This window comes from Grampus griseus (assembly GCF_964374135.1).
Source record: "Grampus griseus genome assembly, chromosome: 10".
Taxonomy (NCBI): Eukaryota; Metazoa; Chordata; class Mammalia; order Artiodactyla; family Delphinidae; genus Grampus; species Grampus griseus.
In genome coordinates, this window is record NC_139004.1 from 25,279,460 (window position 1) to 25,304,508 (window position 25,049).

The following is a 25,049-nucleotide window of genomic DNA, read 5'->3' on the forward strand; positions in this document are numbered from 1 at the left end:
GTGGGGGAAATTAAAAGAGTTTACAAGATGTTGTAGGTTGGCCAACCAGTCCTTCTGAGTTTTAATAGGAAGTACATAAAAGAAAGTCAAGATATATGCATATGTTTGAAATTATTTTTCAAAGGCTGAAGAATAGAGAGGTAATTAAGAATCATTTGTGGGCATAAATCATAGCCCACCCTCCCTCCGCCACTTCCTAGGTATGTTCCTGGACAAGTTACTTCACCTCTTTCTGCTTCAGTTCTCCTATCAGTAAAATGAGCCAAATGGTACTTAACTCACAGGGTTGTTGTCTGGCATGTAGTAAGTGCTCAGTAAATGTTGTCTTTCAAAAGTCTCTACATTTATGAATGGTCTGATGAACCTAGGGGCAGGACAGGAATAAAGACGCAGACGTAGATAATGGACTTGAGGACACGGGAAGGGGGAAGGGTAAGCTGAGGCGAAGTGAGAGAGTAGCATTGACATATATACACTACCAAACGTAAAATAGATAGCTAGTGGGAAGCAGCTGCATAGCACAGGGAGATCAGCTCGGTGCTTTGTAACCACCCAGAGGGGTGGGATAGGGAGGGGGAGAGGGAGACGCAAGAGGGAGGGGATATGGGGATATATGTATACATACAGCTGATTCACTTTTCTATACAGCAGGAACTAACACAACACTGTAAAGCAACTATACTCCAATAAAGAAGTTTAAAAAAAAAAGTCTCTACATTTATGATTGACAAAACAACATATGAACTTACTACTAATAGAATAAAATATTATAGATGATTACGTTTCTGAGAAGCAAATGCCTGGCAAGGGAATTAAGTTTGCTCAAATGAAACTTAATCCGATTCTTGAAAAATAGGGAACACTTTCCAATAGCCACATGACATTGCACTTATCCAACGAAATATCCCAGAAAGTCGTGGAATCTGGAGTCTTTCAGGACACAGTTTATGATTCATTGTGCCCCAAAGCTTCTGTTTCTCTCTTCCTATTTCTCCTAGAAAAGAAAAGGCTAATGTTGCTGTTGATCACCTTGATTCTTAGATCCTGCTGAATATCCTTCCCTGTAGTGCTTGCGCTCAGGGTCTACCTATGGAACTGCTCTTAATGTGTCAGTGTTCAGAGTACAAGGCACCCCCTGCCTCTATGAATGCAAAAGTAAAGAAGAGTTGAAATGGAAATTGTGGCCAAGCTTTTCCTTTAATAATCACCTAACGCTCCTTCCTAGGGATAAAGAGGCATAGCATCACTAATGGTATCTTTTCAGTTCTCAAAAAAACCACATGTGAGACAGGAAAATTCCAAGAAGTTTTATCCGCTCTCGGCAGCAGAGGTTACAGCATTAAAATAGAAAAAGATCTAAACATCAAAATGGAGCCCAAACTGAGGAATATCATCAACAATACTCCATGGTTATTAAATTTCATGAATAATAAAGGGGTCCAGGGGTGTGCTGGTACCTGTTTTACAACTAGCTTTCTAGAATAAAGACCCTGATTTGTAGCATTTGCTTAATTCCGTGGTGAAAATACTCTCACACGATCTGTCCTGATATCACTGAATACGGAGTTGGGAAGAGGGGCTGATGGTGAGCTCATGAGGGGGAGTCTGTCAGCCCCACCAGCACCAGGTGTGCATATATATAAAAGAGAAGGTAGGCTTTATAGTCTAACTCCTTGCTAGATGCATACAATTGTTTTTCAATATTCCTGACAAGTAGTTGTCTACCTTGGAGTTGTGTAGCTCCAAGGGTGGTGTTTTCATGTTCTGAGATAGCCATTCCAGCTGTATTCCACAGATCAAGAAAGAGATGCAATAGTATGTGAAGGATAGACAGATGGACAATAGACATCTATTGCTCCTCTTCAAGGATTAAGGTATAGTAAGCAAGAATTATTATCCCAAGTGTGTCGCAAAAACTTTAGACAATACCTTTGGGGAGGTGCTAGGTTGATTTGGGGACTTTTCTACAATCAATTATTATTGCTTTAGCTAACTCTGAAAAAAGATAAACAGAAATATATATCTGCAAAGTCATGGAGGAGTGATGTGGGGTGTACCTGCCAGAAATGCAAGGATTCATACGGCTTGCCTCTCTGCCTATCATTTCTATTTTTTTACATGAATTTAAGAATTGTTAAAAGTTTGGAAGAAAGACTGAGGGTTAAGATTTCTTTTCTCTTAGGTTTCTTACTCAGAAGGAGAAATATTTGTTTCTCAATCAATAAGGGTAGTATATACAGGAAACCCCTTACTGGTACATGTCAGTTATCACTGGGTGATGGCAGATCAGCAGAGAGAATAGTGGTTCTTGGACAGGACTTTTTTTTTCATTAAAAAAAATTCTGTTTATTATTATTGCTCACCAATGGGGAGGTGCGGTTTATTTACACCAGTAGCCATAGGGGCAAGGGGAATACACAGTTAGCAACCTGTATAGGATGGGCTACTTATGCAAAAATAAGACTCTCCAAAACGAAGGACAGTGGTGAGCTTCTGACAAAGACTTCTTATGAGCCCAGTGTATTTTTAAAGGATGCTCAAGAAAAGTCGTGCCACAAAAATTTGTCGGCTGTGCTCAACATTTTGATTTTGTGCTCTTTGTGCAGTAAAAGGTGAGAGTGACAGCGGCAAGCATGAATACCCAGGCAATGCTGGCAGTACCATTCGGGGCTCGTTTTTATGATGTGTCTGGCTTAGGAGATGTGTAATTATAAAGGGTTTATTTCACAATTGCTCCGAATTTAGAGCATTTAGAGCTCAGTGCAGTGTTTGTCTTAATACACAGAGATGTGGACCCTCAGGAAAAGTAAGCTAATGGTAAACACAAACCAGGGAGTTAATGTTTGTTCTCACTGGTATTGTTGATTGCCTGAGAAATCCTCTGTGGGCAGGATACACTCAACAGTTCTGCAGAGTATCTGGGCACTAAATTACATAACTGTTGATGCAACTAGTATTGTAAATTGGTACTTAGGTTGGGAAGTTTTATCAAGTGATACTGCTATATTTCTAAAGGAAAATGTCCCTTAATTAAAAACAGACTTGGTGATTAAAAAAAAAATTAAGCTACCTCATAGAAAAGGAAAGTCTTGAAGTCCTCTTGTCTTTTTGATTATATACAGGAGCCGTTGCTGACTCGGAGGTAAGGGTTAACATTTCAGATGGACTGGTTGCCTCCTGATTTCTTGCACATAAAACCATGAGAAGTTCAGGGAGAGACTTCTTCCCCTGGTAATGAAGCTTTCTGCTGCTAATGGCCCATGCAGGCTCCCTTGGCTTCTCCAAATTAGAAATACTTGTGTGCTTCTTTGCTTCATTAACAGTAAAGAGGGGAGATTGGTGGCTATTTAGGGCAAGCGAAAATTGTAGTAATTATGGTTGGTAAATTCTCTTCACGGTCTTCTTCTACTCTTGATGTTCTTTGGGTGCTTTTCAGAAGAGCTCACCACTGTCACTGCTGGCATTTGGCCTAGAAGGATGGGAGCTGATTTGACCTAGAATTTGTGGCCCTTGGGGTGATGGTCAACAAAAGGCATCTTGCCTACTGGGAGATGGGTCTTTCACATTTTGATTTGCTTTTCAGAACGCACACTACGATCCTTTCCACTACCGACTGTGATAAAGGAATATTTGATAACCTACTTCTCTACCTGTATTTCCCTAAAGAAAGCTCATGCTGCCCTCGAGTGCCTGTGAAATTGCATCCCACGTGAGCCTTGGTCAGGATGGATGGGGCAGCTTGGTAGGGTCGGGCAGCGAATGAGGAAAAGGTAGAGGAAAGGATGGTTTAGGATCACAGTGCACTATGGTTGGGTCTCTGGTTGACCAAGTTAGCATTAGATTACTGGATACTGTTGGAAGAAGGGCATCAAAAAGAAGGTGCAGGGCTTCCCTGGTGGCGCAGTGGTTGAGAGTCCGCCTGCCGATGCAGGGGATGCGGGTTCGTGCCCCGGTCCGGGAAGATCCCACGTGCCGCGGAGCAGCTGGGCCGTGAGCCATGGCCGTTGAGCCTGCACGTCCGGAGCCTGTGCTCTGCAACAGGAGAGGCCACAGCAGTGAGAGGCCCACATACCGCAAAAAAAAAAAAAAAAAGAAGGTGGAAAAGTCCCGAAGATTAATAGAACTGAATTAATGTTAGCATTTAGTGGTTTTACAATATTTGAAAACAGGGTCATGTTTATAGGGGCCTTCTGAAACTGGGGAGTATGGCCTGAAAAATGGCTCCTTCAGTAAGTGAAATTACAATCTATAGAAACAGAACCAGGAGAAATTAGATCTTAAAACTGACTTATAAATGTGATGCTGATAGAAATCTGAGAAATAATTTAAGTCTAGTCCAAGTGACCAGGGAGAATTCTTGGGGCCACATTGCTGGAATGAAGAAGAATTTCTGGAAATATGCATTATCTCTTAAGAAAAGAGTGATAAAATATAGGATGGTCAGGCAAAGTAAGTGACAAAATACAGGTTGGAGTGATTAGTTGTGAACAGATGGATGCATTTCAACAAATAGAATTCTTTTGGCCTCTAGTTAAAAAAAACAAAACCCTAATGTAAAAGTGGTTTAATTGAGAGCACTCAACTAGGATAGAAGAAATCTAAGTTCATAAGGAAATCTTAGCATTTTCCTAAACCAGGGCCCACTGTTAGTGCAGAATGCTTGTATATGTCCAGGAGAGGTTTTCTGACCACTAAACTTAAGTGTATAAGTCCTTTGGGTGAATATCTTACTGATAATGGGGTTGACTGTATCAGGATCTGATAACTTAGGATCAAATGCTTATCTCCTTCGATGAGTAAGTTTACAAGAAATCTCCTGACACTCATGTGGTTTTCTGGGTAGACTTTCCTGGGACCAAACATCACTAAATAGCCAGTTAGGGTGTTCTAGTCCGTTCAACACTCATTTATTCATTCAACAAACATTTGTTGAATACCCACTATGTGAAAGGCAGTTTTATTTCTCACTGCAAATTACTAAATGGAAATTCTGATTTATCAGTGAGTCTTTCTTGGAATTCAGTCTTGTGATTCATTTTCCAGAGCCCATATGTCTCTGTGAAAGCTGAAGGGCTGCTCTTTCAGAACCTGAAATTTTCGGAATCATTTTCTGGACTGTGGGGAATCCCACCTGATGTATTGACCTCGGTACTTGCTGCGGCTAACTCATTTGCATCTTTGGTATTTCAACTTATCTCTTCTTATCACATTTGTTTTACATTTATTTCCCAGTAACCTATCTTCACTTAGTGAATATATTAGTTGGGCCAAATTGTGCTGGCTGATCTCCTGGGACCCTGGGACTTATGGTTTCCGTCAGGGTAAGAGAAAGCCATAGCGATTGAGGAGAAAGGGCTAGAAAATACAAGGGAGAAAATTAAGCTTTCTCAAGCTTGTCTAAAATTAAAATTTACAAATAACTTTCATAAATGGAGGAGGAATTTGAGGGTGTGAACTCCCCAAAGCTGGAAGAAGGAACAAGATAAAATATGGAGGGAATTTCCACAGTAGATTGGATGTTAGAACAGATGACCTTCATATCCACTCTGATTCTAAGAATGTGAGTCCAGGATTTACTTAAGTTCCGATTTAAATCTTGATATACATGCAAAAAAAGCCCTCCATATCCCAGGCCCAAAGAGAGGAAGAAGCCCCCCTACCCCAAGATTTCTAAAGGTTTGGTGAATGCTACGTAGGGACATCTGGGAAAGAGTAGTTCTTTTATTCCAAATGCCCTGAGCATTCTTTATCCCTTTCATTTTACTTATTAATGGATGAAACAAACACATTTAATCTTACAAGAAATATGTATCACGTGCTACATTGCCAGGGCTAAAGCTCTGCACCATGAAAGGTTTTGAGTGTGTTTTTAAATGACCAAATATCCTGGATAAACTCTAGACAGTAAAATAAGTAGACAGCGTGGCAAACCAGGCACATCTGAGGTTCTTTCTTAGATGAGCTATAGGTAGACTTATTGGGCTTAGTGATGGTTACTGAATACTTCACGTAGATTATCACTTTAAGTTTCACAGTTGCTATAGGAGATACATACTGTTGTTGTCTCCATTAAAAAAAAAAAGGAAATTAAAGCTTAAAGAGGGTCAGTGAGTCCCCCAAATTCATACACCTAGTGCACATGCAGTTATAGACTTCCAGTTTACACCCATTTGACAATGGTGCCCAAGCATTTAACACTAAAACCAGTCTCCTCTCTATAATATGCCACTAGATTGTAAATTGGCTTTCGATGTGCTCACATCACCCCTCACTTTGAAAACCCAATATCCTCCTTTGTCTCATTTCCCTTTACTTTGAGAATTTAATTATCTGCCTGTAGCAACATGCCACAGTTAAAGATTCTCATCAAAACTAAACCAGAGGGGGAAGGAAGGTCGTAATGGGTGTTGATTTTTTTTTAGCTTTTGCTTTATTTTTTTTCTGTCCACTTTTTCTTTTAGGGTCTAAGCAGGTGGCAAAATCTATTTATCTTCTAGTAAAGTCTTAAAAATCACTTTCTGGAATGAGCTGCATAGAATACTTTGTAGAAATTTAAAACTTTCTAGCTCTACCTGTGATGTTCACATACTACTTTTACCATACTCTGTCTCAGTTTCCTCACTTGGTAAAATGCTGTTCTTCTAGAAACCCTTTCTATACATTGGGAAGTTGGCATCGCTTTTGGGAAGAGCTCCTCCATGCAGGCTTCGTTTGTGTAACAAACATGGTTTGAGTGCCCATAATGTGCAGGGCCCAGTGCCAAGGGGCAGGACACCAGAAAAGACAAAATGTCTCTAGCTTCAGGATGTCGCATTCCTTGTTAACAAGCAAGAACGCAAACCCACTGGCACTGAGTGAGCCCTGGGCATCGTGTAAGCCCACAGGAGAGGACCCAGGGCCCTCTGTGTTCTGGGGAAGCTTACTGAGGCTGTTCCTGCTGGGCCGTTGGAGGTAGGCTCTGAGGTTCTGGGCTTCAGCCACTGCTTCCCAGAGGGATAACTAGTGACTGTGTAATACGCATTCTGCTGCTGATAAACCCGGGCTATGGCAATATTCTGACCTTGGATATTTCTTTAAAATAATAGTATATAGTCCTGGCCTATATGAACTCATTAAGATGGCATTGATTAGTGGCCTAGGATCTGAGTGTTACAGGTCAGTGTGATGCACAAATGGTCCAGTGACACCTTCCCACTGGGCTTTTTGACACACACCACAACCGCTAAAACCTCTATAGACACTGGGACGAGAGACGAACATGGAGAAAATAGATAAATTATAGCTGATGGGAGAGGAGTGCCTTAGATCCAGGATGGACAAAAAACTTACCACCTGCTTTTTTTCTTTTTAAATCACTCTAGAGCCAATGCCCCAAAAGTTTCTTATGATTTAACCATAACGGACAGCAGAAATAAGACAACCACTGTCAGTTATGTGCATGACACACTGTCCAACCCTTATGGCTGGATGGCGCTGCTCTTGGATCAAGAGACCTACTCACTGCGATTTGAGAGCCCTTGGACCAACAGCTCTCTGCAGGTAAGCCCCGGCATCCACTTGATGGTAGATTCCATTCCCCAGGGGTTCCCGTCTTTCCTTCTGTGACGCAGTAGTTTGCAGGTATTAGCATCTTCTGGTGCTGATCAAGAAAACTGCAGCAGCATTTTGACCAGATGAATGTAACCTGAATTTGAGGTATGATTGTCTTTTATCTTAAACTTGAAAATTTTAGAATCCCTTTAAACCTCACCTTGAACACAGAATGGTTCTGCCTGAAATTTTAACTTTATTAATACAATTAAAAACAGCTTCTAAGCATCCTATAGAATTGTAGTCTTATATATTATGGGTTAAGAACCAACTTACCCCAGGGAAGTGTTTGTAGCCGAGAGAAAATAGCTTCACAAGGCATTTTTTACATTGCACACTGCCACCTTGTGGTCAAAGATTAACTTGCACCTGAAAACGAAAGGCACTAGCCTTTCGTTTGGATTGGGTTGAAGGAGTCAGATGGTTAGGGGGAGGGAAGGTAGGAAAAACCATAAGGAAAATAGGTGCATTTTCTGCAGAAAAATCAATCCAGTGGATTTCCTCAAGCTTCTTTTATTCCTTTTAACACATTTCTTTCTTCCCGTCTCATCACACGCATTCTCCCTAAAGGTCATAAGAGTAGGTCTTAAGGAGCTGGAAGCAGGTGTGCCATAGATCTGAAGAATTCAAAGCAGAATCCATTTGATCCCCTCACCACGGCTCTCAGGAAGAGTGTACACCTCTCTCCCCTTCCCCTGACGTTCCCATGAGAACATTCTGGGAAGGTGAAGGCAGTAGAATGGTGACTCTGGAGGTGGACACCTGGGTCTCTGTCCCAGATCAGCACTGTCCTGCTTTGTGATGTAGGGAGAGTTACCGAACCTCCACCTGCCTCAGTGTCTTCGTCTATAAAATGGAGGCAATACTAGTCACAATCCCCAGAGTCTTTCAAGGGTTGGATGCCTTGATATGAATGATACCTGAGCCAATGCTCAACCGTGTTAGCTGTTACTCTTATAAATGGATGGCACTCCTATCATTGCCTGCCTGTTTGAGTCTTGGGGAAAACTGGACAGGAATTCTACATGTGTCTCTGGCTCTTCTTGCTGTTTGACCTGGGACGAGTTACTTCACTTGTCTGAAATTTGGTTTTCTCCTCTGTTAATTGAGATTGTTAAACAAGAAGAACCTTACAGTTTTCAGTCCTCACACTGTATGCTTTTGTAGCTTTAGTTATGAATTTATGATGGAGTAGATCTAAGTAAGCCCATTTCCCACAAGAAAAGTAGCCGGTGTGAACAGTCCTGTTTCTAAACCACTCCATCTGAGTTCTTTGTAACTCTTCTTCTGGGAAGAGTCTTCCTCACTCAATGAGCACTTTTGTACTTTTCTCTCGCTTCAAGTACTCAGCGACATTTGAGAACTTTGCTCCTGGGAATTACCTGCTGCTGGTGCACACAGACCTGTGGCCTTACCCTGACATCCTCATAAGGTGCGGGAGTCAAGTGGGGCGGTCCCTTCCGTCTCTTCCATCACCTGGTCGGGACCAAGGCTGTGACTGGTTCTTCCACAGCCAGTTGAGACAACTCACCTATCTGGGTAAGTATAATTGGATGAGCATGTTGAGCACATAGTCAGAAACCACCGTTCCCTTTGGAATACCAAACATTGGTGCTGTGAAGTGATGAGGAGCTGAAAGAGACCGCTGCGTGTTATGGTTAAGTGGCTGGGCTCTGAATCAGACTGCCTGCATTTGAATCCCAGCTCTAGCACCTACTAGCTATGGGACATTGTGCAGGTATCCTTTCTAAGCCTCAGCCTCCTTATCTGTAAAATGGGATAATAAAAGGACCTATCTAAAGGATAGGAAATTAAATTAAGGATAACATGTAAAATTCTTTAGCAGAGGGTCTAACCCAGAGCAAGTGCTTAATAAACTTTGACTGCTATTCATATTTTTCATTCATGTTAAGGCCATGTTGCATTTTTAGAAAAGTCAACTGCACATGTAAAGACAGGATGGCTGGTTGTGATCACAGATACAAGGAACAGCAAAGGTACAGAGAGGCAGGAGGAAGAGTGTAGTCACTGTGGAAGGTGAGAAGCCTTGGAAGGAAATCTGAGGTCAGAAAAATGAGATGCATGGAAGGCTATCTGAGGACTGGGGGATGGGCTGTCTTGTCTTGTGTCAGAGGCAGCATCAGGGTGAAGGGTCCAGGAGCCTCATTTTATAGAACCAGAAACCCTACAGTGATTGCAGAGTAACAGGGGCCAAAAGGATTTCCTTACCTTCTTATTGTGCATGTTTCACGGGAGCCCAATGTGTGGGTCAGGGCCATACATTTCTTTTGACTTCCTGGACTTCCTGAAATCTCATATTTGACTTCCTGAAATCTCATATTTCTTTTCCATATTATTTCAGCATTGGTCACCCTGAGTACATGGTGTCCACTTCTACCAACCTTAGCTCAGTGTGGTCTCTAAGAAGGAGAATCTGACAAAATGAGTCTCTAAAAGGACAATTTTGTTATGAATTGGTCTTAATAGATCCTGGTTGAAATCAGGGCCATGTCAAGCATGGCAAGTCCCAGTCTCTGCCACAAGCCAGACTTGGCCTTAAGGGTTTGGGGAGCTGGTAGGCGCCCTGAGTTCTTTGTCCCTCTCACTTGTGCCTATAGCCATTTGTCAGCTGGGTCTGATTACACTTGAGCCCTGGGGCGATTACATTTTAATAGCACCAGAGAGGAGAGGATGGTGCTTCCCTGGTTTTTAAAAAGTCTTGGCCAAATGGATTACTCTATATTTGCACTGAATTGTACCATTCAGATTTTATTCCTGATTTGATTCATCCATAAGTATAACCTAAAACTATAAAAAATCAGGATGGACAGAGATCCCTGAGACTGTTTTACCACTAGAGTCACATACAGCCATTAAGTAAGAGCAGATAGTTGCCATTAACTTTAACTATGGCTATTCATTTGCTGTATATTCTGAAACAAAATTTTACTTTCAAATTGCTCTTGTTTTATTAGTTAGCGTGCTTCCGAGGAGCCTGTCTTGTCCATTGATCAGATTTGTTCATGAACTGTAAACTAATTTGAACAGTCGCATAAACCAAGCACGATAAAGGAACATTTGTGGCATAAAGAAAACAAAATCAGGTCATGCAGCTAAAGATTTCCTTCCCCCCCATTATTTATTGAATTAACAGCAAGTTATAGTATTATACTATATTTACACATATGGTATAAATGCATGTCTGTATAAGTATATATATATTTTATGTAAATGTGCCTCTGTATTATATATGTACATATATAGGACTTAGGTGAATATTTCAGTATAAGCCATTTTTATTAGGCAGATGGCTTTTACTAATTAAAGAGTCTTTGTATCAGAATACCTTGGTATCTCCACTTTTGAATAATATGAGTTGGACAAGGAACAGGAAGTCACAGAGGGTTGCAAGTCGGATACCCGGACTCCTTGGAGAGGATTCCTGGTCCTCCAAATAGCGGCTTTCATGGCCATCTGTGCTTCCGCCATCCTCTGTCTGAATGGAGTAGGTAGGTGGCGAGAGCCAGGCCTGTTCCCATTCCTGGGCTGGCACAGTGAGGACTTGAGGTTTCAGGAGGAACCGAGGCTCACACTGGTCTTCCGTGGTGGTGTCCCATGCAGCTACATTGGGTTGTGTGGATCGGGTGTGACTTTGGATGTCTTCTGTGTAGAGTCTGCACCACCACTAGGAAGTTGATGAGGAGGCTACCATGGTGTCCGTAGACCAACAGCCCAACAGCAGTGAGGTAGCCGTGGCTGACCCCTGAAAAAGCCTCCAAGCAGTAGAGTTCAGTTACGTACTGATTAGTTTGTTACTTTCACTTAGTTGTTTTCTTTGGACCATGGGGCTTTATAGGTCTCTGTGATTGGGATAATTTACATAAAATACATTTAATCCAAGAAGAGAAGCCCTCACAGTCTATGTGGACATATTCCTGGAATGAAAAACAAAACAAAACAAAACAAAAAACCCAGGGGGAGGTTGTGTATACAGAAGGTTCGTTTTATTATAGGGAAACTGCTTGACCCTCCTCCAGGTGCACCGAGTTTCCTGTCAGGCTTTGGGGGGTGGGCATGGCTGGGGGGACACTGCCCCTTTCCCTGCTGGCCTTCCATCTGGAGTCTTGCTGCACTGACAGTTGGCTGGCTTTCACTCATTCCTTGACCACTTCTAAGCAGACCGTCTTTTGTATTGTTTGTGTGCAGCCCTACCACATCCCCCCAGAGAGGAAGTTTTAAAAAAATCACAATTATCTTCATTTCCTCCATTTAGCTCCTTGCTGTGTGATTTAAGATGCCTGACTCGTCTTTGACCCAGCCGAGAACGGTAGAGAGCAGAACCCAGGCATTCTGGCTCCTGGCTGTGACTCTCTCCACTAGAGTGTGCTGCCCACTCAATAATCATGGGCCACTGACCCACAAGGGTGGGGGGTGCCAGGCAGTGGTGCAGGAGAAAACTTCTCACTGGTCCCCATGACAAAGAAAAAGTCCCGCACATATAATATTTTTTGACTCTTGCCTTTCTCTTCTTTACCAAGGCAAGTTTTGTCTTTGTTCAGCAATGTCTTTACAGAATGCAGCTTCTTTGGAAAGCTCACGGCCAGAGTTTAGGGCTTCGGGTTTTAATCAGTGGCTGGCTGGCTGTTTTACCTGGGGCATGGAATTATAAATTCTCCATGCCTCCGTGGCTGCATCTATACAGCGAGGTTAAGAATACTTACTTATCTCTTGGAATTGTGGTACAAAACACCCAAACATCTTCAAGTGTGATTAGCATGCCGTGTTATTTTATTACACATTTTCTCAGTAGATTATTTCTCTAGAATGTTTCTTTTTTCCTGGAAGGTGGTCAATCTCAGGTGCCTTGAATTCCATATACCTGTCATAACTTGTCTGAAAGAGTCTCATTCTACTTTCCTTGACTAGCTTTTGTAAGATAACAGATTCATGATAACATGGCGTATATGACATATGGGCCCCCTGATTGAAACTTAATATCACTTAAGCAATTGTTACCCACAGAATAAGATAACCTTGCTCATTTAAGAATCTTTCTTAAGGAGATTGGTTCTATGTGGTAGGATCCCGGAGGGGCAATATTTGGTGTGATGAGGTATCATGAACGGCAGTGGTGAACTGCAACTTCTACACCATGCTTGCGAACGGGTCTGACTGTAAAACAAGTGTTCCTTCATATTGTCAAACTTGGAGTCAAATCCAGAGAGCCCATTTTTCAGTCTCTGTGATTGGATTCACTAGCACTCCTGTCTCTGACTTATACAGCCAGTTTCCCACTGCCTCTGTCCCTGTTTTTTTTTTCCCAGGGATGTTTTAGTTTGTGGTGAACTATTTTTATTTTTTAGTTACATTCACGCTATGAAATAATTAGTCAGCTAATTAATCTGGTTTACAAGCTTTGTAGAATTCTTCAGCTGTCAGTCAGGCCCAGGCCTGAGGCCTACATCTAGTCTCAGCTCTCTTGCCCATGTGATTCCCGTTGCCATGGCTACCGGCTACATCTGCTGACACCCCACTCTCTATTTATTGCTTAATTAAGAATTTCACGCTCTGCCCTTATCTGCCTCTAAGAACAAGCGCATACTGTTAAGAAATTCCGAATTTACGCCCGGGCACAAGGAAAGCCTTTCTTGCGGGCTTGGCTGGATGGAGCCTCTCTAACGATCTTCTCGGCGTCCCAGCCGCCACCCTTCAATCAAAAATCATTAAATGGGGCAGAGATAATGAGCATGCAGCGTATCAAAAGCAAGATGTTTGCTTGGTCCAAAGGAGGAAAAGCTGCTAGGCCCCATGCTCTGCTCCACTTCAAAGGGAGATGAGACCCCCTCATCACTGGGGCCTGATAAAGCCTCATTTGTTCTGGGCTTGACTTATGCAAAAGGTCTGGTATGTCAGAGTCCCATCTCACAGCCGTGGGCTCCCCCCACCTCTTGCCTCCACCTCCACCGGCCCCCTCCCCGGCCTTCCGCACACTCGTGTGTCAGCACTTAGGCAGCTGGGTCCCCCAAAGCATCAGGCGGAGCGTGTAATCACTGACTCCACGCTGACAATGGCCACTTGTAGGGGGGTGGCCAGGAGGAGGTCTTCATCACAATAGGGACACAATTATTGCAGCTGCTAGGGAGGGCTATGCTTCTTCCTGTAGAAACGCAATAGGACTTGCCCAAAACAGGAGGACAAGGCTGGGGGAGATGGTGGGGGTGAGGAGGGGTGGAGAAAACACCCTTGAGTTGATTATTCATATTCTGACTCTTGGAAGCCTGATGCGGAACCGGTGGGGTCCCAGCAGCTGTTCCTGCACAGTTCTCTTCTAATAATTGTACATTCTGTCCGGGGTCAACTTACTTTTGACCCTGTCCTTTTATATTGGGAAGAGGCTCTTTAGGGAAAACTGTTGGGTTGTGGCAGTGTGCATTAAACACTCACAGCCCCCTTCCCCTTGCTTTATCCCCTGCCCAACCAGCAGCCGGTGGGTGATAAATTCCTATCAGATGCTGAGCCATTCACACTCGCCCCCCCGCCCAAGTTCACACAGCAGAGATGCAGCCAAGCTGGGATATTGTGTGAGGCGGCAGCTGAGAAAGTCCGCCTGCTAGGCTTGGAGGCTCTCGTGTACCACCTTCTTCTGATCAGACTGAAAAAAAAAAGACACGTCTAGCCAGGCTGGTCAGTGCTTGTTTCCAAATGTCCCCCTCACCAGGATAAAGGCAGGCTGTTTGGCAAGAAGCCGGGGCTGTTGTCTATGAGGGCAAGTGGGCTGTGGATAGAAAGACAGATGGACTTCATTGTCTCAAAAAACAACTCAAGTCACATCACCCAGAAGGCTCAGAAAAGATGCTGTTAACTTGGGAGATCCTGAAAATAAGACACGTTTTCCTAAGCTGGCAGTGAGGCGAGCAGGGATCCGGCCCAGGTTTCTCTTTTCTCAAAGCGCTAAGGCACTGGGACGGAGCAGGCTGCTGCCTAGACCCTTCTGTTCTTCAGCTGGTCTAGGAGACCCCATGCAACTCCTTGAGAAGGAATCTTGTTAGGTTCTAATGAGAGAGGACTCAGCTGGCTCCCCAGAGCTCTTTGGGAGGATTTTATGAGCAGAGCAGAATCATAATCCTTTGAAAATCTGCAGCCATTCCCATGCCGAGGCCCTCTAAGGCAATCTATAGCATTCTAGTTAATAAATTAATTTACATTCTTATAGAAAACTCATTCCCCAAAGATCCCCAAGGATTGGTACCGGTAATATAGAGAGCTGACTTCAGGGAAATGCATGACAAACCTTTATGGCAAAAATATAGAGAACGGAACAGGAGCTGCGGATGTGAAAAGGGATTTTGCCTCTCAATTACAAGCAACTTCTCCAAGAGGAGAAGGAAGGAAGAAATGGAGAAAAGGAAAGAAAGAAGGAAGGAAGGAAAACTCAGGAATCAGAATCAGATACTTTTTCAAGGAATCACTCAAGATTAAGGAGCTAATTCTCAGCGATGCTGGTGGCTGGCCTCCGTTCACACAGGTCATGGATGGTATAACCAGTATCCTGACTTGGCTTTTCTGACTCTATGTCAGTGTTTTTTCTAGTATACTAGTGTTTTGTTTTGTCTTGTTTTAATCTAAGCTTATGTACCTACCCACCCTTGTAAACCAGTTCTTCTTTCTCCTGTTTGTAGGAAAAAGCTGTACTTGTTAACTCCTCTGTGCTTCTTGAACTTTACATATTTGAGTACCGCCTTCACACTTTGTCACATCCTTATGCCTCCTGTGCTATTACTTGATTTTTTTCTTAAATCAACTCCCACACTGCCTTATTTTTAAAACCTGTCTTTTTTTTAAGCAATATTATCCATAAAATCATGGGTTTAATGACCTACTTGCTTTCTCTAAAACACATTAACATTCATAACTATTAAAATAAAACTTTTATACTACTAAAATTATCACATTACATTTTATATTTTGGGAGTATACTTTGGTTTTCAAATTTTTGGTATAATTGATGAAAAGTAAGAATTGTGAATATAAGTATCTCTCTCTCTCTCTCTCTCTCTTTTTTAACCTGGGTTCCTTTCCTCACTTGCTAAGAATACCTGCCACTTGCTAAGAGAAACTTTTACTCACAGGTTTTTACCTGTGAGTAAAAACCACATTTTTAAGAGTAGAGTATGGAAAAGTTTGTAAAATTCCTTCAAGAAGTGCTTTCTAAGTGTGCCTCATGGGCAAACAGCTGGTATGCTTGCTCCCAGTTCCCCCGCCCCCGGAAGTTCTGGTTCTGTAGATCTGTGCAGGGCCCAGGAATCACATACGCCCTGTGCAAGCATGGCAAACCTTGCTCTGAGTCAGAATAACAGTTGTTATTGTTCTCTGAGTTAATTAAGAAGGTTTAATTGAGCTAACTCTCAGGACTGGTTAATGCAGATGTATCTCTCAGCATCTTGATCAAGTTCTTTTAAAAAAATTACACCTTTTTATGAATGAATGTTATTGGGAATAATAGAAGACTCACAAGTGTTGGAAGGATTTTCATATCATATTTCTGTGAAGGTCTTGAAAAGATCCTGGGTGAGGTCAAGGTCACTCAGTGGCTCTCTCCAAGAGGCTGGAATCAGACGAGAGTGGTCCTGCAAATCAAGCTTTAGCTGCCCAGGGACCAGTTGACAAGAAAGCCTTCTCTGTGGCTGAGTGAATGAGGCTCATTTCTGGGGAGCAAGAACTGAACAGGGAGGGAGAAACAGAGCAGGAGGGTGCAGGAGTGTGAGAAGAGGTGGAGGTCGGGGACAGGGCAGGTGAAGATGAAAATGCAGAGAGGACCAACCCAAGAGCTGGCCCATGAAGATGGCACTGGAACTGGGTCCAGGGCCGAAAGAGAGGGAGAGCAGGCACGAGTCAGGTGAGACTGGAAGGAACTCACAGACACAGAAGCAGTTGCTGTTTCCCGTTCTCTCCACGTGTAGTTAGTAGCTGACTCATGCTAGATAAATGTGAGCTGAGCAAGAGGTCCTAATACATGTACAGTCCTCAATGGCAAAGTGCGCCAGGGGATAGAGTGAAGAAGAAAACAGGCAAGGGATCTATTGCTAGGATACCAGCTGGTTTTTCTTTTTAGGTAAGCAGGTCCTCTCTCCCTCCAAAATTCCAAGAGAAAATGGGACCTGCCCTGGGAGAGAATCAATTAATTTTTCTCTTCCCTGGGGCCCTCGTGAGGACAAAATTTGCCAACACATCACTCTGGCAGGCATGAGAATCAGATCTACATGAGTAACTCTCTTTTCTCTCACCGGGAGCCATTTTCTTACACGTTTCTCTCTTTCTCCTAGATGTCTGTGTTTATGGCAAGCTTAGATCATGTAGCACTCATCAGAATAATTTGGCTATAATTGACCCAAAAGCTTCTTTTCTTTTTGAGGACCAACCAGATATTCTTACAATCTTGGAAGGATCAACGGCAGTGAGGCTCCATTGATAAACAAAGGAGATTAACCATTCTCATATGACAAATACAAAATCAGAAATCGTAAGCACTGAGAAAGCATATGTACAATGTCACAGCTTGTGTTAGGCTCTTAAACTCTTCCTGAGTCAATACCTTTATTCTCAAATGATTTTTATCCCTCTTGGTATTTCTCCAAATTGGAAGTGACACTGCATTTACGCTTTTATAGAGTCAAAGCACTTAGCAAACTTCAGCGGATCTGGTTAAGTTGCTTACAACTTAATACTAGGGCTTATTGTGATTAGGTGCAGCTGTCAAAAGAGTGAAGGCATATTTTTTGGGTTTTGTTAACTGGCTCCTAGAATAACGAGCCTGTCGTACTAACGGTATTGATGATGACTCACACGTATTGTTCATTTGAGCCAAATGCTATGCTAAGCACGTTACCTGGATTTTCCATCTTTTCTTCCCAGTCACCCTATGATGTAAGACAGTACAATGATTCCCATTTTCAGAGGAAGTGAGTGAGGTTCAGAACTTGTCCGGTACCCACATCTAGGACCTGGAAGACCCAAGATTCAAATCCAGGCTGTTGGATTTCACCCACGCACTTCCCGCTCCGTCTCTGCGGTCTCTCTCCGCCTAGAAGCGGTGTTTGGGAAGAAAGAGCCCTCTGCTCCCACGCTCAGAACCAGCCTGCAGGGGGCCTGTGGTATAGGAAATCAGGCTTTTCTAATCTTTCCTGCTTTTGGTGACCTTGCTCCATTTCCTGTGATACTGAAACTGCTTCTCTTCTCAGATTGAATGATATTCACACACCTGCTTTAATAAAGTGAACAATAGCTTTTCAAAGCATGTTTTAGTTTCAGTGTCTGCTTTGGGGAAGAGGTTGTTCTGGAGGTGGGAGCCATTTGTGTACATGTAGAGGCTGAACAAAGTCAGAGTCCACCCAGATCAGAAGCCACTGGTGCCGAGGTGCTCGCTGCTCCAGGGAGCCTTGGTTTACCAGGAACAGGGCCTGGGTAAGGGCTTTAATGGATGAAGAAAAGTGAGACAGCCTGTACTGGGGGTCAGGTATGTCCAGGGCTCGCCTTTTCAGTTTTCCGGGTAATCATCACTGCTGCCTATGAAGACTATGTAATCATCATAACTACAGTTCCTGATACCGTACTGGCTGGCGGTATCCTTTTCACCCAGGGGATTCTGGATACATTGATTATTTTCCCTCTACTTCAAATTCCCTCCTCTATATAGTGGGAAAAACGATGTTTCAGTCTAGTTGATTTACAACGTTTTGTTATTCTTTTTCATATTCTTTTCTATTATGGTTTATTACAAGACATTGAATATAGTTCCCTGTGCTGTACAGTAGGTCCTTGTTGTTTATCTATTTTATATATAGTAGTGTGTATCTGCTAATCCCAAACTCCTAGTTTATCCCTCCTCCCCACCTTCGGTAACCATAAGTTTGTTTTCTATATCAGTGAGTACAAGGATGATTTTTATAACATCTTTAAATGAACTGACTTCCCTTTCCAAATGATTCTTGGAATTTTAAAAAATTTTACCTTTCCTAGAATTTGATTCCATTACAATATTTTATTCCTTTCTCTTGTACAAGGGTATTCTATTGTTACAGACTTTTACATGTTTTTAGATGTCATTTTGCCATATTCCCTTTCTCTTTTCTTTCTGATGAACCTATCTTTTTTACCATTTTGTCTTTTGCCTCCTTTAAAAGGGTTAATTCCTGCCTCCATTTGTTTAATTTGTCAAAATTGCCAGTTAAGTTCTGGCATACAGAGTAGAGCAGTATAAATTTAGGGTTTCTGATTGGTCCATGAAAATTAAGTATCTACATGTCCAACAATGTCTAGTGTCTTAAGGTACAGGAGAAAAGTCCCTCCCTCAAAGATTTAAAGACAGAGCTAAGGACTGAGACAATCCTAAATTCACCACAGTTGATGCACGGTGGTATTTGCTCAATTGAAAGAGAGCTTGGGATAAGTATCACTGTGTGGTTTTAGAAATGCTTTTAAACTTTAGAAAATGCATAGTTCAGTGTGAGCAGAAGTGGATGAGTTAGACATTATAGAAAAAAAGAGATGTTAAGCTGGTGGCTTTATTATTAATTACTTTTATTATTTAAGTTAGAAAAGTGGGTGAAATTTGCAATAGTATAAAGAAACAATATAGGTAAAGCTTTGGAAGTGATGATAAAGTAGAGCACATAAAGAACATGTTGGCCATTCTACCTGGTCAAAAAGTGTGTACAGTGGAAGGAGAAAGCCACAGACTCAGGCATTTTATAATGGGAATAAATTTTAAATGGAAATATAGTTGATTTACAATATTATGTTAGTTTCGGGTATACAGCATAGTGATTCTGTATTTCTGCAGATGATACTCCATTATAGGTTATTACAGAAAATTTTTAAGTGAGAATAATGAACAAGATAAGAATAGAATCAGAGAGGTCTCATCATGGGTGTTTTGGGGGATTATTTTCTTTGTAATATTCTGACGCTTATGCTTTGTGATTAGAAAGAAGTGATCCTCGGTCTACTCCATTCTGTGATAGAGGAAAGGGTTTAGGGCTCCGGGGAGAGGCAAAAGGAGAGCATGGGTGGGACCAAGGCCCCAAGGCGGCAACCTTCAGCATCATTGGGTCCTTCAGTGGTGGGAGGTGCTGGCCTCCATGGCATCGAATAAGGCAGAAAGGTAATTAACCACTAAGAGACAAGGTGTTACTGAAGAGTGGAGTTCGCGCACCTGATTACTAATTAATCAGGCGTGCGAGCACCTTGTAGATGAATTCACTATTTAATTACAGCAGCCTCTCTTGGCAAAGGAGCATATGTTCCCAGCTTAATCTACTGGTTTATACTGACATCAAATTGTCATTATCAGAAAGAATCAGGCCTTTTGATTATTTCCACTAATTTATTGAACGCTTAAAATTAATGAACCCCAGGCCTTTTAAATGTGCTCAGTTGGTTTGGAAGATGGGAGGAGAAAGCGGGGTGGGGAAAAGGCTTCATTAAAAGGACAATTTGTTTGGATAAAGGTAAAGCAAATACATTTCATGGGTGATCTGAACTCTACTGGTGAAAAATACATGAATTCTAAAAGCGGAGCCTTCAAACTGATGGAGGGGGAATAGGATATGAGGGGTGTCCTGCTCACCAACACTGGCCTCCAAAGAACATATGGTGAAACAATTTTTTCCCTAATTATTTATGTGCCAATTCTTTTGGAAAGCTCACTGCAATTAAATTTAATCAAATAAAAACAATCAAAATCAAGTATTGGAAATCAATTGTTAGACTAATTAACAAGGACTTCATTTTTTTATTTTGAAAATTTAGTTAGGTTGGGGAGAATTTAGCACAAAGCCATCGTTCTCAAACGTGAATGTCTTTCGTATTAAGATAATCTTTGTATCACATCCAAGTTACGGTTTTTTGTGTTCAGTTTCAGGTGAAGGCCAAGTTCAAGTAATTCTCCAGGTGAGGGAAGGTGTGGCGCCAACTATTTCAGGTGAGTATTAACTCATCAAATAGAATTGCCTGGTACAGCAGAATGTCCTCCAGTCGTTTTATAAATTCCTCCCATCATACTGTTTGTAGGGCAAGTATGAGCCCTAATGCTTTTATGTCTGACAACTCCTTATTGTGTCACCCCTACAGCTAAAATATACGTCTGCATGTCAAAGAAAGATATAAGAATTGGTGCATTTCAAAACATAGGAAAGTAAGAATTACAACATGTAAATAAGCACATTTCATGAATTATGGACCATATGTGCACACAGGACTCCAGATCTGCAGATGAGCCATTAGGCCCCCACCAAATGGAAAGAAAAATTCAGGGTATCTTAAAACTGTAATTGTTCCCAGTAATTTCAGGAAATCAGGGTAAACAAATCCTCCCCATAAGTCAGATGGTTCTGTGAAATCTTTCTAACTCATAAAAGCTAAACTCTCAGAGACTAAATGACTCATAAGCGCCTTCTAATGTATTTCATTGTTTGTTTTTGTTTACCCGGAGTCTGTTTAACTATACATTTGCAGCCGGGATAAATCTTTTCAAAGGCTGAGTTTTCCTTTGATTTCCAGTGGCATTTTTGTGTTATGTCAGAGAAGAGCCCCGGCTAATCAGAAAATGATCTAATTTCTCCATTTAAATTAATAAATAAATGAGGTTACGGTATGGGACTAAAACTGTATGTAAACTAGAAGTACCGACGATGACCTTTTCATGCTTATTGGACCGAGAAGAAAGGGATTCTTTGTTTTTATATCTGTTTCTGAGCTGCCATAGCCTTTGCTCTTTCTGTCCCTAGTTCTTTATCACTTTTTTCCTTTAGGTGACTCAAAATGCTTTGTTGAATGCCTCTCATGTGAGATGTGGGAGGTGACAACAGTGAACAAGATAGAATGGTCTTTGACTTCATGGGGTCTTATGGTCACCGGGGAATGTCCATCAAATGACTAAATAATCAAGGAATATGTTTCCTTTAAAATAACTGTTACCAAAGAATAGTGTCTTACAACTCTCTCCTCTCTGGATGTCCTGTGTTCAAATTCCCCCGAGAAGAGATACGTTCGGTTGGGTCAGCCCCTATTTTGTAGAGAACCTACCTGTTGGGGGAGCTCTCATGTCAGGCCCCCTCAGAGGATACTGGACCATCTGTGGGTGGCCATTCCTGGGTTGGGCAGCTTTCGTCAGCATGACGTGCCTCTCAGCACTTAGTGCGAAGATTTCCGTATTAAGGACTCTTTGGAAGGACACTGTGGGTGGCTGGAATCCAGGGCTTTTCAGCAGGGGTCAGTTTTAACTGGGAGGTGCTTCACTTGGCCTGTCAATTACAACATGCTGAATAAATAGAAAGCTGAGGCTTCATAGAGTTGTAGAATTTTAATAAGGGAAGGAACCTCACAAGCTGTCCTATCCAATTGCCTCATTTTACAAATGAGGGCATGGAAGCCTAATCATTAAATAGTTTACTTAGTCACATCAGTAATCAGTGGTTGAGCCTGGATGAGAACTCAGGTTTCCAACTCAGTCCAGTGTTCTTTCTGTTATACCATGTAAACCCTAAGGTATTCAAATTACCTTTTTGGCATATATTAACTTATGAGTTAGATTAAAATTAATTATATATATATAGCCAATTTTCCTATCTTATACAGGTTGGGACAGAAAACTCCTAAGACCCAGGGAGTTACAGAACTAGTACATTACCATTCATTATATTCAAATATTTATTATTAATATGGTTCTAAGACATTGCTTGATTTCTATCGTGTGGGGTATAAGTGATAATGTCAAAATTTAAATATGGCATGTCTTTTGTTTAATGGAGAGCTCTATGAAAAATAGTACAATTTTTGCAATATCAAAAATTCTTTGATATTGAATAAATAATGGAGTTCCATCTATATGTTGACCGATTCAGAGATACAATGAATATGTAATGCAGAAAAAACATTTTGGGTTGAGGTGTTCTGCTATAGGGCCTTTTAGCTCACTCAGTTAGTTGAGGGTTTATTCTGTGTACAGGATTGTGCTGGTCATTATGGGGACCTGGTAGACAGGATACTCCAGAGGCAGCAGAAATTAGGGTATACGTGGGCCAATGCTGGGAAGAAGCAGAGGAGGTGGTGCTGATGAAAGTTGTTGTATGGGTGCTTAGTGGGTTTGGGGTAAGGATGTATGCTAATTTGGGTGAAGGTGGTACCCAGGTTTCTGAAGACCCCAATGCAGGTTTTTCATGCTCCTCCAACACTGTGGCTCCATTGATTTCCTCTTGGTGTCCATGATGCGTTATAAAAGATGGGAGAGAGCAGGAGGGTGAAGCAACCCACACTGGGGGAACACAATATTTCTGAAGAGCCTTTACCTCAACCATGTTGTCTTTTCAGTGGGGGCTAGTTGCAAATATTGTTGACAGTCATATAAAAATATTCAGATGATCAGATACTGTCTTTGTAAATTTGCCATCCCTTTCCCCACAGATCAAGTTTCTTTCCTTTTCTCTGGTCTCTGGATCTGTCAGCCTTTCTCCTGTTTAAACTCATCCCATCCCTTCTAACATCTTCTGAACTTTGTTTTATCAGCAAATGACTCTATGTCACCTCTCAATTAAAAAAATCAAATCAAAACAAAATTCGTGGACCCTAAATCCTCCTGTAGTTTATATCACTCCTGCAAACTTCTCAGAGTACTAGCCTCCTCTTGATGTGGAGCCATAGAATGCTGGGGTAGATGAAGGATTGAGGTGGAGAAGGAATACTTGGCTCACGTACCAAGTTGGAGACCATCTCAAATGGTGGCTGTTGTTGACTGACAAATTTGAGAGGAAAGCAAGGTGAGGGCTCATCACAAAGGTTGGTCCTGATCAAAATTCATGGACTCCAGTTTCAAGATAAGTCTAGCGTATTTAACGATTGGGAAGACAGATCAAAGGCTGAGGGTCTCAAATCTTAAGGCTCTTCATTCCTTAATGAGCTTTTTGCAGGATCAGACCCAGCGTCTTCCCTTCCTTACTTCCAGTGCATTCCTCAATCTACTGTAATCCAAGTGGTTGCCACCTCCATCACTCCACTGGGACCCTCTTCATCTTGATCACTATGCTCTAGTTGTCACATTCAATAGCCACTTCTTATTCCCTCTCTTATTGGAAATTTGCTATTAACAAGATCACTTCTACTCTCTGTACATTCTCTATTTCTTAGTTTTCCAAGACATTCCTCTCTTCTGGTCCTCCATGGATGCCTCCAATAGCTTTAACTCTTTAGGCTTCTTTTCCTCCCCTCTTCTTTCTATATTAAAAATAGTCATCTAGAAGCTTGATTTTAACTGTATAGACATCTCATAATTCTGCAGGAGACTAAACATGTCCTTGTCCATTAAGGGTTCTTATTTTAAGGCAGGATGGTATAGAATGATCAAATTCATTCATCATAACATTGCTTAGAATAGCTACCTTAAGATTTAGTTTGTTCAATTAAAGACAGTTTAAACATTCCCATAAATGAGAGTGAAGATGACAGACTTGAAGGATGTTTGTTTCCAACATCTGTGATACAAAATTGAAGCAATTAAGGGTTTTTGGAGCTTGGAGTAGGGTTTTAAAGAAACTGGTCATTGCCTGTTTGAAATATCACTGGAAGTAAGAACATCTTTTTCTGGACTTTATGGTGTTAGTGGCCACCTCAACAAATACTCCCACCCTATCCCCACCTGGGTGTTTAGGGTATAGTATTGAAAAGGAGACAAAACTGGGAGGAAACTTAGAAAGGCATTATTGGTTTTTATAAAATATTTATTTATTTATTTTTGCGGTACGCGGGCCTCTCACTGTTGTGGCCTCTCCCGTTGCGGAGCACAGGCTCCAGACGTGCAGGCTCAGCGGCCATGGCTCACGGGCCCAGCTGCTTCACGGCATGTGGGATCTTCCCGGACCGGGGCTCGAACCCGTGTCCCCTGCATCGGCAGGCGGACTCTCAACCACTGCGCCACCAGGGAAGCCCAAAAATTTATATTTTTTATTTTATTTTCATTGAATTATAGTTTATTTACCATGTTGTGTTAGTTTCTGGTGTACAGCAAAGTGATTCAGTTATACATACATACATATATATATATATATATACTTTTTATATTCATATATATATTCTTTTTCACATTCTTTCACACTATGGTTTATTACAGGATATTGAGTAAGTATAAAATATTTCTAAAGCCTCTTTCTGAGTAGAGTTTGTTGCAAAACATTGCCTGGCTTCCATGGTGTGGGGTATATTTTGTGTTAATTAAATTGTCTAGGATTTCATTTTTTTTTAACATCTTTATTGGAGTATAATTGCTTTACAATGGTGTGTTAGTTTCTGCTTTATAACAAAGTGAATCAGTTATACATATACATATGTTCCCATATCTCTTCCCTCTTGTGTCTCCCTCCCTCTCACCCTCCCTATCCCTAGGATTTCTACTTGACCACAATCCATGTACT

The 25,049-nt window shown here is 41.7% G+C and overlaps 1 protein-coding gene across 2 annotated transcripts in view; it reads left to right on the forward strand.

The window, feature by feature from the left end:
* PKHD1 (PKHD1 ciliary IPT domain containing fibrocystin/polyductin) overlaps window positions 1-25,049 on the forward strand; it is a gene marked incomplete at both ends in the record, with an annotated part of 425,783 nt that overhangs the window by 213,092 nt on the left and 187,642 nt on the right. For both annotated transcript variants that reach the window (XM_082663569.1, XM_082663570.1), the window contains 3 exons: window positions 7,362-7,539; window positions 8,934-9,129; window positions 20,504-20,569. In XM_082663569.1, coding sequence (XP_082519695.1) covers window positions 7,362-7,539; window positions 8,934-9,129; window positions 20,504-20,569 — 440 coding nt within the window. The remainder of the gene's footprint in view (window positions 1-7,361; window positions 7,540-8,933; window positions 9,130-20,503; window positions 20,570-25,049) is intronic.